This window comes from Rattus rattus, chromosome 1, assembly GCF_011064425.1.
Source record: "Rattus rattus isolate New Zealand chromosome 1, Rrattus_CSIRO_v1, whole genome shotgun sequence".
NCBI lineage: Eukaryota > Metazoa > Chordata > Mammalia > Rodentia > Muridae > Rattus > Rattus rattus.
Window position 1 is genome coordinate 250,055,106 of NC_046154.1, and position 14,193 is coordinate 250,069,298.

The following is a 14,193-nucleotide window of genomic DNA, read 5'->3' on the forward strand; positions in this document are numbered from 1 at the left end:
GCGGCGCGGCTCGGTCTCGCCGCCGCCGCACGTCCCCGCACCGCCTGGCGCTCCGGCTCCTCCGCAGCCCCCGTCGCGCGCAGCTCCTTTGCGCCTCGAGTCCGGGCCAGGGGCGCCAGTGGCGCCGAAGCCGGGGACCCGGGCGGCCCGACCCCGCGCCCCGCGGCGCCTGCCGCCCCGCACCTGCCCGCCGCGGCCCCGCGCCCCCGCCCCCGGCCCGGAGCGCCGCGCGCCCGCCGCCCGCCGCCCGCCGCGCGCTCCAACTCCGCGCGGTCCGCCGCTCGTCCGCGCCACCCGCCTCGAGCCGCGGCGACCCGCCCGCCATGGCCCGCGCCCCCGGGCCCGCCGCCCTGCATGCGCCGCCCCCCTCGCCCCGGGGGCGCAGCTGATCCCGGAATCCGAGGCGTGGGGCTGGCGGGGCGCGGGGTCCCTCTCCACGCCGGCTTCGGGGACACGCGTCAACCCCGCGTCTCTGCCCGGGACGACCCCGCTGCCCGGCCACGTCCATGCCAAGGTAGGCGAGGTAGTGGCAGCGGATGGGGAAGGAGAGGATCAGTCCCTCGCTCGGCTGCTTGGCGCGTCGGGCTTTCTTTACAGAGGCATTTCTGTTTATTTATTTATTTATTTATTATTTCTGGGGACTGATCCCCCTCACCCGCCCGCGCGTGCCCATCAGGTGGGCGCCACATCTCTTGCTTGGGGGTGGGGTGGGGGCCCTGCGTTGGGACGAAGGACGGGGAACTTTGACCGGGGCCCCTCTCCAAGGCCACGAAAGTTCTCTTGGTGCCAATACCGAAGCCCAAAGCCGGCTCAACCAGCGCTGCAGAAATTTATTCAACAAGTCAGGTTGCTGGCGGGGGCACGGGCCGTTTGTCTGTCCGTCCTGCTGTCCCTCTGCTGCGGCTCTGCGACCAGCTGGATCAGGGCTGGTGCCAGTGTCCGGCAAGGCTGAGCTGGGAGTGTTAGCTTGAGAGGGAGAACCACGGGATTGAGTGAGAGAACCCCAGGCAGGGTTTAACTTTCCTCCAGGCCGGGTGTTGGAGGGCCCTTCCTTGGCCAGTAACCCTATGCGCCCACCCAGGTCGCACTGCATGAAGCCAGGTCGGGTGGAGCGGGCAGTCCAAGGGGCCAAGAGGAGTCTTTAGCTGCCAGGGAGATGGTTATATAATGAGTGTTTGTGGTGATTGGGATTTAATTGTCTGTTGGATGGTGTGCGTGGAGTGAAGGGTCAAGAGGGCTTGGCAGGGGGGTGGGTAGGTCTCTTTTCCGGGAGGTCATAATGCCTGGGGGAGGGGGCTCAAAATAGGTCCATCGGAGACAGCCCGTCAGTCCCTGTGCTGTGTCCTTTCTCACTCAGATCTTAGGCTTCCGATGAGATTGGGGTCCAAGGAGAGACCCTTGAATGTACTCTGGCCTTTGGAGTCTGGGTTTTGAGCTGTGTGTATGTGTGTGTGTGTGTGTGTATGTGTGTGTGTGTGTGTGTATGTGTGTGTGTAGGTGTGAGTGCGTTTGTGTGTGTGTGTGTGTGTGTGTGAGTGTGTGTGTGACAGAAAAAGGGAGAGAGGCAGAGAGAGAGAGAGAGAGAGAGAGAGAGAGAGAGAGCTCGAGCGAACTAGCTAGCTCAAGCCTCTCTGTGTCTGCGTGGTGTGACAGGGTCTGCTTCGCATGTGACTGGTGTCCTAGACTGGAGGGCTCAGGCTGGCCTGAGCAGTCTATTAGTCCTTTCCTCATTGTGTGGGAGATTTGTCTCTGCAGATTCGATCATTGTCTGGAGACTCAAATGTCATACACAAGGGTGTGGGTCCGGGGGCCATGGGGAAAAGGTTTGCTGAAGGGGTTCAGGCCTGTCTTCTGGTCCTCACACACAAAGCTGGAGTCACTTCATGAATCAACACCCGGACTCAGCTTCAAGGACTCATTCAAAACTCTTATCCACCCCCAGGACAAACTTTCTGTTTGGGTTCCAAGTCCAATCCCAGGCAAGGGGTATCAGTGGGAGATATGAGCTAGAACCAAGATTGAGGCAGCAGTTCAGAGGTAGATGAAAAGACATGAAGAGAATATTCTGGGGACACTGCACTGGCCTGGCACCAAACTGGAGAACCTTTCATACCCTCGGAGGCCTGAGTGAATCACTATGGCTGCTCAGAGCAGTGCCTGGGAGCAGGAGGCTCCTCGGGCAGCTAGAACAGCTTGGGGGAGGGGCTGAAAGCCTGTCTGCAGCCCCTCTTATCCTCGACTGACGTCCTCCACTCTTCTTACCTGAGTTCTTGTCTAACCTCCTTGCCTGGCTCTTCCACTTCGCTCTTGAAATCAGTAGCTTCTGCAAGACTGGGCCAGAGAGGGTATCTTCTAAGCCCGCCAGAGGGCGCCGGGAAGTCTCCATCCCCGCAGGTTGACTCCCCTTGACCTTGGGCAAGTGGGTGGGGTTTTGCTGTAGGAACCTCCCGCTCACTCCTTCACCCTAGTAGGCCCTCCACCACAGGGGACTTGCCTGTCACTCACCCACCCTGGGGAGCAGCTACTGTAAAAAGCACCCTGAAGCCTCTAAGCCCTTCTGAACTCAGAGACCTGTCCAGAACACACAGTCTAGTCACATCTCCCTCTTTGTCCTCACTGTTCATCCCATACCCCAAGTGCAGCTCCCAGGACAGACTCTGGGCCATGAAAGGCTGCAGAGGCGGGCTCCCACCCCCAACAGATTAGAGCTCTCTTTCCGAGGCGAGGCTATGAGAAAGACTAGCATGGTTTCTGTCTCTCATCCTTGTCTTGTTCTCCGACTCTCTGGCACTGCTTTTAGGGTGCTTCAAAACGGCCTCCAAAGAGTGGATGCTGGGCTGGGGGTGAAGGTCTAGAGGAGAGAAGATCAAAACCCATTTTCCACCCTTAGTTTTGGCTCCTCCATCCCGTCTCCCCCCTCCTCCCTCTCTCTTTTCCTCACTTCATCTCTTTCCTCCCTCTCTCCTTTCTGGAGAATATTTTCTACCCACATGTTCCCAGAGTGTGCCTTGTGTAGTACCCTCTGTTCACCCTGGTGTTCTCTGGAGTGTTGGGTCTGGGCCGGGGCTGTTGACTACACAGATGTGTGGGTGGGTACATGCTCCTGTGTGAACATCTGGGAATCCCTGGTCTGCAAGCCTCTGGGTCCTGAAATCTGAGAGATGCCGGGCAACTCTTCCTCATTCTAAGCTGTGGGCTGGAGAAGAGAAGAAAATAAACCTGGATTTCTGATTCAGTAAAGCACCTACTGAGTGCCAGGCCTCATTCTGGTCTCTAGAACCCAGAGGTGAGAGAAGGGAACAGGCTAAATGGGACTTCCATGCCTTGAGGGAGGGTCTGGTTTCCCTGGTGAGGTCATTATGGAGACATAGCTGCAAATCTCCATATCCTCCTGTTCTCTGGGAGTGAGAATCAGGCTCTGGATGACTCATGGGGGTGCTGGACACATGGTCATTGGATATCCCTAAGCATGTGCTGGCAGCTTGGGGTTCTTGAACAGAAGAGAGGGAGGAGAAGTGTGTACTTGAGAGCAGAGGGGCCTTGGAGCCAGTGTCTCTTCAGGGTTGGGATGAGAAGAGACCTTTATGTCCAGGGTTCTCCCTGGGCCAGCTGTCCCCTTCTGCTGGCCTTGGCTAATGGTGCATCCTGAGATGGACATCGGGCTCTTGTCCTACCTCCCTGCTGTGCACCCTGACCTACTGAGCAGCAAGGGCTGGGGTAAGGCCTTAGCTTCTCTCCCTCCGAGCTTTTATCCCAGCCGGGAAAGGAATAAGCAGGTCCTTGATTGGGGGCGGGGAGGGCCAGGCCACTCAGCGTGTGGAGCTCAGCTTGTTGTAATTGGGATAATGCTTCCACCTTAGAGGATTTTTTTTGCGAGACTTAGAAGTATCTCTGAGGTACCTAGCATGGGGCCTTGGAGGGGGAAGCTGTTTACCTTTCATTAAAGTACTTTCCAAATCTCTCCCCATTTGTTATCTGCTTTGAGAGGGAGAGCGGCAGCATCCTCCGCGTTTTTTCACAGGTGGAAATGAAAAGGGTTGTGGGAAGGGTGCTGGGCTCCGCCTGGGCTCCTGGGCTGGTGTTCTTTTTCGAGGGATCCACCTCACTCCCATCAGCGACTACCTGCCCCCCAGTTGTTAGTTGAAGTGAGACCCTTAAGCCCTAATTACTGCAAGAGTGAGTGAAGCTACCAGCAAAGGCATCTGCTGGGAGATGTTCAAATGCCCTGTGGAGATTCAGGCCTAACTTCACTTGTGCATACTCAGCTCAGGGTCAAGGGTCACTGCAAACAAATATGATGATGTCTGGAGTCAGGTCTAGGGACAGGGGGACCTGGCCAACAGGCTAACTCTTAATCTGAAGTTGGGCCTCCCATATCCTCCACTAAGTGGTTTCTGACCTTGAGAGAAACCCCTTCCTCCTTCCATGCCTCAGTTTCCTCACCATAGAGAGAACAAATACACTTAACTTCTCTGGATTGTGATTGGGGTGCCTGGCATGCCATACGTGCCCACAAACAGTGTTGGCTGGGACACTTGTTAGATGTCACACCGGGACGGGTGGCCGAGCTAATTCTCTTGAGTGTGCCGCAAAGCTGGGAAGACTAGCTGTCGATTTTAGTGATGGAGGAGTTAGGATGAGTAGGCTCAGCTAGCCAGACCAGAGCAACTTTGGTGTGAGTTCATGCAATTGGAGGGCAAAGGTAAGCCTTACCCATCTGAGCAACTACACAGCAACTCAGAAGACCTGAGGGGACCACATGAGGCATAGGTGCTTAGGTCTGGATTGTGTCTGGGCTCTGGAGCTCCAAGTCTGCATTGAGAGAGGCCTCGCCTGCAGCAGCAGGAAGGTGACCTGCTACCTCAGTGTGATTCTAGCCCTGTCCCTGCAGAGGATGTTGGGTAGGCTCATGGAAGACCAAGAGGGAGTTCTGGGAGATGGACGATTTGGAAATTGTCATTTGAGGAATGGTTGAGGGAGCTGGTGATGAGAGGCCTGGGGCAGATGAGGCCCGGGGGTGGGCGGGCTGTCATCATGCGTCAGCAGGGCTGTCATGCAGAAGAGGGAGCAGACAGGATTCTAGGGGCTCTGAGATGATGCTTGCAAGATTCTGGGAGGCAGTCTTCCCAAAGCCTCAGTAGATTTCTCAGTGGCCCCCAAATCGAGCTTTGGCCTAGTTTGTATGCACGAGGGCTGTGTAGTTGTGTGAAGTCCTAAACATGTATGCATGTGCCTGTAATTTCTTTCTTTCTTCTGCTTCCTCACCCTCTTTTTTTGAGACAGGGTTTCTCCGTGTACCCCTGGCTATACTAGAGCTTTCTCTGTAGCCCAGCTTGGCCTCGAACTAAGAGCTCTGCTTGCCTCTGCTTCCCAAGTGCTGGAATTAAAGACACGTGCCACCACATCTATGGTGCGTGTGATTTCTGTGTGTGTGTATGTGAGCATGTGTCTGTGAGTGTGTGGTATATCGGTCTGCGTGGTTGTATGGTCTGTATGTCTATGACTCTATGTATATGTCGTGTGTGTCTGTGGTATACACAATTAATGTGTTTGTATCTTAAGTACATGCCTGATTGTGAGATTTATCTGCATTTTAGGGGATGTTTGCATGCATCTCCGTGTTACATGTTATCCATGTCTGTGGTTGTGTGTGAAGATATGCGTGTATGTTGTATATATACTATTGTGTATTTGTATATTGTATAGTTCTGTGTGTAACTGTATGTTATACGTGTGAGTATCTGTGCCAATGGTCATTGTGTGTCCATAGGGGAGTATGTCTTAAGTGTAATAATGAGCGTGTGTGCCTGTGCTGTGTGTGTGTGTGTGTGTGTGTGTGTGTGTGTGTGTGTGTAGGTGGGTTGGGACATTCTAAGTTCTGTTGGTTTCCAGAGTGTCCCTCTGTGAAGACCATGAAAACCTATGAAATTACGCACTGTTTCTAGGGCCCCAGACTCCTGGGACTGTAGAAATCTGTGGCTGCTGCCTCTGTGGATCATGCTGCCTTGGGTCTCACTGTGTATGAGCACTGTGCCTGGTGGGGTTACCCCAGCTCACCCCAGTAGCAGCGCTACCTCAGAGCGATCTTCTTATTTCACAGGCAGGTAGCAAGCAACCCCGGGCTGTCATGTGCCAAGGTGGGCTGCGGTCAGAGCTGGCACTTGGACACAGTGAAGGGTGCCATTACCATACTGTGGGCCTCTCTGGTTCTAATGAAAGCAAGACCCCATGATTCTGAGATTCCCGAACTCGCATCTTATTCCCCGAATGATTTTTTTTTTATTGCGTGTTGGAGCAGTGACATCGTCTGCTTTGTGGCTGTTGACTGAAGAACAAATAGATTACTTGATCCTATAAAAATGTCCCTTCCCCCAATACGGCTGGCCTGGCCCGGTCCCAGGTATCTACTAGGGCTGGAGAACTCTTGGTGCTAGCTGGTATATTCTGAAAGGCAGGCTTCCTAATGCTTTGGGAGCCTGAGGGTCTTGTCTGGACCAGCAGCTCTATCTACTGCCACTTGCGTCTGCCTGGAGGGGAAACCTGTTTTCAGGGCACCTGCTGAGCTGTTGCTGCAATAATCTGGTGTTTGGACGAGGGTAGACTTGAGCTGGGACTCATCTCTTCCGCCGCTGCCCTGTGTCAGCTGGGTGACATTAGGCACGGCTGCACTCCTTTGGGTCCTAATCTCTTCCTCCAAGAAGGAACATATTCACGAATTGTGGGACCGGCCCAGGGCTCTTTGATCATTGCCTGATGGTGAGGATGGTGACAGTGGTTTGGAGGTGGTGTTGGTGATGGTGATGGTGGTGATAATGGTGCTGCTGCTGATGTAGTAATGGTGATGTGAGAATGGTGGCGGTGGCGGTGATGATGACGATGATGGTGGTGGTGGTGATAAAGGTGGTGAAGTTGGTGGTGATAGTGGAGGTGGTGATGGTGGTGTGGGTGGTGATTGTGATGACAATGTTGATGGTAGTGGTAATGGTAATGGCAGAAGGAGGGCTGGGGTAGCACCCCTACACATGGTACACATGGGCATGCATGTTCAGACACTTCACCCCCATGGGTTCCACTGAGCCGTCCATCTGTAGCACAGGGGCTTGCTGTAGGAGGCAGGAGGAAGGCTGAGCTATGTAGAGAGAAGCTGAGGCTCCAAGGGACCAGTGGGACCAGCAATGGGAATGGGGTTCCAGCACAGTGGGCCTTTGCTACTTCTCTCCTCCTGGTTTACCGCACCACCACTTGGAAGGACAGTGGGGGGAAAGAGGGTCAGCATCAAACCATAGAGAGTCAAGAGGGAGATGCTCTGCGGGGCTGGAGGAACTCTGAATCTACTGCTGTCTTGGGTGGAGTGTGTCTCTGTCATGGTGAGGCTTGACCTGCAGAGAGCTCAGGTGTCAGTTCCTTGGGGGCTTCTAGCTACAGCGCATAGGCAGCTGGAGAAAGGAGTCAGGCCACAGGCATGAAGGAGGGGGGATTTTTGAGCCAGATATGGGAGCTTTAGGAATGGAGGGTGGACCAGAGAGTGGAGGCTTGGCAGTCACTGGGGAGCAGGTTAGAGAGTGGTTGGAGGCTGTGTGGGCGCTGAGGACCAAGTAAAAGAAATGGAAGCTGGATGAACCCCGGACATCAAGTCAAAAGGTGGAGGATGGGCGGGTGCCGGGAGGCAGGTCAGAGGCTGAAGGATGGGTGCTGGAGATCACGTCGAGGATGTAGGCTGGGTGAGTGAGTGTGGGGAGCAGGCCAGAAGCTGGCTGGACTGAGACGTCTGGCAGGGGGATGAGGATGGAGGATGGCAGCTTAGTGTGGCTAAACAGGGGCCAGAGGACCAGGCGGTAGGTGGATACCACTGGGGTCAAGAGAGGATGTAGCTGCTTTAGCTGCTGTGTACCATCTTTAAGCCCAGCAGCTCGCCCCTCTGTGTGGCTGCACGGAGGGCTTCCGGGATGGGGAGAGGCTGCCATGGGGATGCCAGACCCAGAGCCTTCCCTTGCGTCCACCTAGGGCAATTTCTCCAGCTCCCTTTGCTCACTCTGTGCCACAGCTCACTTTCCTGAATAACGCTTGCCTGTAGAGGGCGTAACATCCGGCTCAGGGCATGCCGGTTCCCAGCCTCAAACCCTCCAGTGACTTCTGTTGCACTTGGAGTCTTCCTTCAGGGGCTCTCCAGTTTCACTCCCTTCTCTGCTCCATTAGCCACACTGGCCTCATTCTTTTCCTCTGTTCCTTAGATGCACCCAGCCACTTCCAGTCTCCTGGCCTTTGCACCTGCCGTTCCTCTTGCCTGGAGTGTCCCTTCCCCAGAACATTGCTGCCAGTGCCTTTTGATTCTCACCGTGTTGCTCTTAAATGGCCCTTCCTTTAGAGAAGAAGTGATTTATTACGCCTCGCACACATTATCCCCCTTGTTTATTTGCTTTTCAATGCTTTTCATTTATGTATCCAACAAATATTTATTGAGCATCTAGTATGTTCCAGGCACTCGTTGTTCCAGGGGCTGGGGTTACAGCAGTAAATGTAACGGGCCAGTCTGTGCTCTCAGGTACAGGCTTGTTGCAGGCTGGGGAGACAGACATCAAATTGCAGAGATATAAGAAACAAAAAGTCTTACGCTACATTTGGAGGGTGACTGGGGTCGTCGGAGAGGGAACTGAGTTGACTGTCTGCCTTTTCTTACGCTGTTGTATGGGCTGATTTAGGGTTCATGGAAATTTACCAGCATAGCCGTGGAGCCCGCACACAATGGGTGCTCAGAACAATCAGGACAAACAGAGTTATGGAGGCCAAGGGGCTATGCTCCCTCCAGTGAGGGGATAGTGTAAGCTGAGGCCTGGAGAGGCAGTGCTGCCCCTGGGGACTCAGGAGGTCCCATCCGGCTGGAGGGATTGCTGGTTGAGGGAGTGGTGGGCTCCAGTACTGGCTCAGTGACTGGGAGACCTAGAGCCACCCCAGGGAGGGTGCCGTTCTACCTGGGTGGTTGATGTGTGGCCAGCCAAGGTGCTTATGTAAGGCTTGTGCTGTTTTTCTGGAATTGGGAGCAAAACTTGGAGCTCAGGAGAAAACACTGCGGCCCTGACCAGCCGGGCGAAGCGGCAGGAAGTATCCGCTCCTGTCCGTTGCCTGTGGGAGCAGAGAAATGTCTGGATCCATCAGCTCAGGGTGGTTCAGTCGCTAGGCTCTGCAGCTGCCAGCAGCAGCGAGGAATGCAGGCTTTCCTACCCCAGCCGGTCAAGCTTGGATACGCCTTCGGGAATGTACAGTCTCAAGGGTGAGGTTATGGAAGGAAGGCTAGGCAGGCCAGGGTCAGCTGCACTTGTCCTAAGTGGATCTGGAGGGCCAGAGCTGGAGTTCTGACTTCTCATCAACCTCTGGTTCTACACAAGCCACTCCTTATTCTGGGCCTCAGTTTCCTTTTAATAGCCTCTGTGAGGTAATTGGGTGTTTCTCAGTAAAGCTGGCCTGTAGTGGAGTCAGGGCCAGAGTGTGATTGGCAGGTCAAGGATACTTCAGAGCAAGGGCTCTGCTCTTACTTAGCTGTGTGTCTCTCCTGGGCCTCAGTTTCTCTACCTGGAAAGCAAAGAGATTATTAGTCCTGTAGATCTCTGGGTTCTCATCCTTACGTGTGTACGTATGTACATGTGTGTGAGCATGATGTTCTTGGCCTAAGAGCACACTGGAGGTCTCAAATATCACTTCCTCAAGGAACCTTTCCTATTTCCTCCTTGTTCCATAGTAACCAACTTCTCCTCTGTGACACATTGCCCTGGGCCTTGAGCTTGTTCACAGTAACATTCCCTCATTCTCCTAAAATATTACTTCACATTTGATGATTTGATAGATAGCTCCAGTCTTTTATATGTTATTTTAAAAAGATTTATTCGATTATTTTAAAATCGTGTGTGTGTGTGTGTGTGTGTGTGTCTGTGTGTCTGTGTCTGTGTATGTGTATGTGCATGAGAGTGCAGTTACCTAAGGAGTCCAGAAGGGGGCATCAGATCCCCTGAAGCCATAGTTCCAGACAGTTGGGAACTGCCTGATATAGGTGTTGGGAACTGAACTAGGGTCCTTTCAAGAGCAGCATGCATTCCTAACTGGTCAGCCACCCCTTTTAAATTTATTGTTTTATTTTATTTTATTTTATTTTATTTTATTTTATTTTATTTTATTTTATGTTTTAGAGACAGGTTCTCTAGCCCAGGTTGACTTCAAACAACCTTTGTAGTTGAGGATGCCCTTAAACTTCTAGTTCTTTCCACCTCTATGTCTCTACGAAGGTGTGCCACGTGCCTGCTTAATGTGGTGCTAGAGATCAAACCTAGGACCTTGTGCATGCTAGGCAAGGTCCTATTACCTGAGCCACATTCAGCCTAGACTTTCTTCATCACCACCATCATCATCGTTATTGTTGTTGTTGTTGTTATTATTATTATTATTATTATTATTATTGGTAGTACTGGGAATTGCACCCAGACCTATGCACATACTAAGCACACTCTCTACCACGTGTCACACTCCCAACCAGAACTCAAGCTCACACTACGGAAAGAAAGACATATTTACATTCTAAGATTTTATTTTATTTCTTTTTAATAGCTGTCACTTGCCGGAGCCCATAGTGACTCAGCTTGCCGGATGACCGTCTGGCTGAGCGATACTGACTTAGGTGCTGCCTCTCTCCACTAACTCATGTAACTACATGAGAGTGAGGGGTGGCTTTCTGGACCCGGAGCTAGGCTCTCTGAGCTGTGTCACCCACCCTGGGGGAGGTAGACTGGGGAGTGGGTGCAAAGCCAACACCCACCCTGTGTCCTCTGCTCCCTAGGGCTCCCTGCTCCACGCTGACATGGCTGACAGCAACTTACCGCCCTCATCTGCAGCAGCCCCGGCCCCTGAGCCGGGAATCACTGAGCAGCCGGGGCCCCGGAGTCCCCCTCCGTCCCCTCCAGGCCTGGAGGAGCCATTGGAAGGAACCAACCCTGACGTCCCACATCCAGACCTGGCTCCTGTTGCTTTCTTCTGCCTGCGCCAGACCACGAGCCCACGGAACTGGTGCATCAAGATGGTTTGTAACCCATATCCTTTAGAGGCCGGCGTGTTTGCGCCCGGCCCAGGGGACGGGGGCGGCAGGGGAAGGCAGGAGGGGTAGAGTTGCTTCCTGGCCTCTGACCTGCCAACATGGTCCTCTAGCCAGCAGAACGGAGGTCTGTAATGAGCTTCTTGGCCCTTTGTGAGTGGGCACAGATAACCATCTGGGGGTGGGTCAAGGATGGAGACTGGACCTGGGGTCTTGCTGCTGGAAGCTGCTGATGGTTGCACAATCTGATTTGCTGCAAAGAACCAGGTCCCTCAGCAACAATCTACACAGGGCCCTGAATCCCTGAGCCCTGATTGCTTCTGAAAAGCCACAGCTCTCGTCACTGTCGAACTGGGGATAGGGTTTCCAGTTCATCGGCTTTGGGACACACATTCAAGGTCCTTCACAGGTTCCTATTACCCCCAGGGTTCAGAACCCAGCCCACTGGTCCCTTGGAGCCCCTTTCTCCACACTCTGCATCCCCTGGGCTCGCCCATGCTCCTGGGCTTCCCATATACCATTTCCTCTATCCAAAATGCTCTTTCCTTCCTTCTTCTCCTGGCCAGACTCGCTGCCATATCCTTCAAATTACAGCTTCAGTGTTGTCTCCTCAGGCAGCCCTCCATGTGGCCTCACATCAAGCCGGGCATTTTTGTTTTCTTTTTTGGATGCAAGAGCTCATATAGTTAAGATTAGCTGTGTAGCAGGACAACCATGAACTTCTGACCCCTCTGCTTCCACCTCCTGGTACTGGCAGGACCGTAATGGTAGAGTCTGGATGGGCAGTATCCTACAGGGCCTCCATAAAGATTGAGGTGTCTGAGCGGGGCTCAGAATGGGCACAGCAGGAGCTGGGGCCCAGGGAGGGAGAAGCTAGGGGTGTGGCTGGAGTAGGAGGGCAGAGTGAGCCTGGGGGATCACTAAAGAGCCATCTTGTGGTCTAGGAGCTACGTTCTCAAGCACAGACTCCAGGGCTGAGCTGTGGCGTGGGACTGGGTATCAGGGATGCTAGTGGCTGCGGACCAGTGAAGAGGGATCACAGCTGTGGCTCTGTGACCTGTGACAAAGACCCACGCAGGGCAGGTGGGAGCTGGTGCATCAGGTAGCAGGGCTGAGATCATACCGAGTATTAGGGACGTCTGGGAAGTTGATGAGAGCCAAGCTGGAGCCTCGGCCTTCTGCTAACCCTAGCTGAGGGCCCGAGGTGATGATTGTCCTGTATCCTCTGAGCTCTTAGAAATCAGAGGGGGTTTTACTAGAGGGAGTGGACCCAGAGGATGACCTTGGTTACGACAAGGACCTGAGTCTCCACTCATGATAGATACCTCAAGGGATCTTGGGTATGACATACCCTGGAATTCCTTTTTCTTCTTTTTGTCTGTCTTTGTCTCTAACCACACTTGTCCCTTTGGGATTTTTGAGATTGGATCTCTTTAGACAGACCTTACTTTTCTGGGATTTATTATGTAGACTGGTCTAGCCTTGAACTCACAAAGATCCACTTGCCTCTGCCTCCCAAGGTTGGGATTAAAGTTGTGCGCCACCGTGCCCAACTCTGCTCTGTAATTTCATTCGATGACACTTTATTTTCTTTAGGTGCCCAGAGGGAGACAGGCCTTTCCTGAGAAGCCCCAAGAAGTGGGGAACAGACACCATGCACACAAACAATTTTTTTTTTTGGTTTCTTTTTTTTGAGCTGGGGACTGAACCCAGGGCCTTCGCTTCCTAGGCAAGCGCTCTACCACTGAGCTAAATCCCCAACCCCACACAAAAAACAATTTTAACAAGTGTTGAAGGAAACTTAAGGGCATGCAGCATGTGAGCAGATGGAGTCCAGGTCAGAGAAGAGGTGACTGTAGGAGGTTTGATGGGTCTTCCTTCCTTCCCTCCCTTCTTAAAAAGGAATTTATTTATTTTATTTATATGAGTACACTGTTGCTGTCTTCAGACACCAGAAGAGGACATTGGATGCCATTACAGATGGTTGTGAGCCACCATGTGGTTGCTGGGAATTGAACTCAGGACCTCTGGAAGAGCAGTCAGTGCTCTTAACCACTGAGTCATCTCTCCAGCCTCCCCCCCCCCCTTTTTTTTCTTTTTAAGACAAGGTCTCTATGTAACCCAGGTTGTCCTTGAACTCACTATGTAGATCAGGCTGGCCTTGGCCTTGAACTCATAGAGATCTGCCTACCTCTGCCTCCTGAGTACTGGGATCAAAAGTGTGAATCATCATGCCTGGCTGGATTTGAGCTGTCAAGGAAGAGAAGGCTAGAGGACCAGGGAGACAGTGGAACAAGGTTAGAGGGTTATCTTGGCAGGTGTCAGAACATTTTGGATGCTGTATGACATTAAGTCACTGGGCCTCTCTGGGCTTCTGTTGGTAGGCTGGTCACCATGGCTCTGGCCTGTGGAACATCTCAGCTTAGAGTCTGATTCTGGTAGGTTCTGGTAGGGCTGACTAGGCTGACATGGCAATGTTGTCCCAAGGAGGGACCAGTGAGTGTCCTGTGCATTGCGTATGTGTGACTTTGTGTCAGCCCTTTTCTCTGATCCCCAGGGCCTCCATCTGGAGAGGAGGGGCAGGTGAGAAGTCTCCTTCCAGCAGGCTTCCAGGCCAACCATGCTTACCCGGTGGGACAGTGCCTACTGGAACTCAGGCTGTCACCTAACTAGACTGGGCAGCTACACTGCTGACCTGTTGGGTAAATAGGCCCTCCAGCCACTCTGCCCATTGACTTCACCCTCCCTGTCTCCTCTGCTCAGAGAGTCCAGTTTGAGTAGGACACAATGGGGCTGGCTCAGGAGGAGGGAAGGGCCCGTGGCAGAGCTGGGTGAAGGTGGCTGAAGAGACGGCTCAGTAGTTAACTGTGTGTCCTCTCTTCCAGAAGACCCACGACCGCTCACAACCACATCCAGCTCTTCCTGGCTAGATTTTGTCAACTTTACACAAGTTGATATTTGGGAAGGAGGGGACTCGACTGAGAAAATACCTCCATCCAAAATACACAAGCCTGTGGGGGCCTTTTTCTTTTCTTCTTCTCCTTTCCTTTCCCCTTCTTTCCTTCCTTCCTTTTTTTTCTTTTTTTTTTTTTTTCTTTTCTTTTTTATATTTTCTTTCC

General features: G+C 53.1%; 1 protein-coding gene across 1 annotated transcript in view; it reads left to right on the top strand.

Moving 5' to 3' along the window:
* Window positions 1-359: 359 nt before the first annotated feature.
* Window positions 360-14,193, top strand: part of Cacna1i (calcium voltage-gated channel subunit alpha1 I) — a 110,051-nt gene continuing 96,217 nt past the window's right edge. Inside the window, 2 exon segments of the mRNA XM_032918103.1 lie at window positions 360-514; window positions 10,823-11,073. Coding sequence (XP_032773994.1) covers window positions 10,844-11,073 — 230 coding nt within the window. The 5' untranslated portion in view covers window positions 360-514; window positions 10,823-10,843.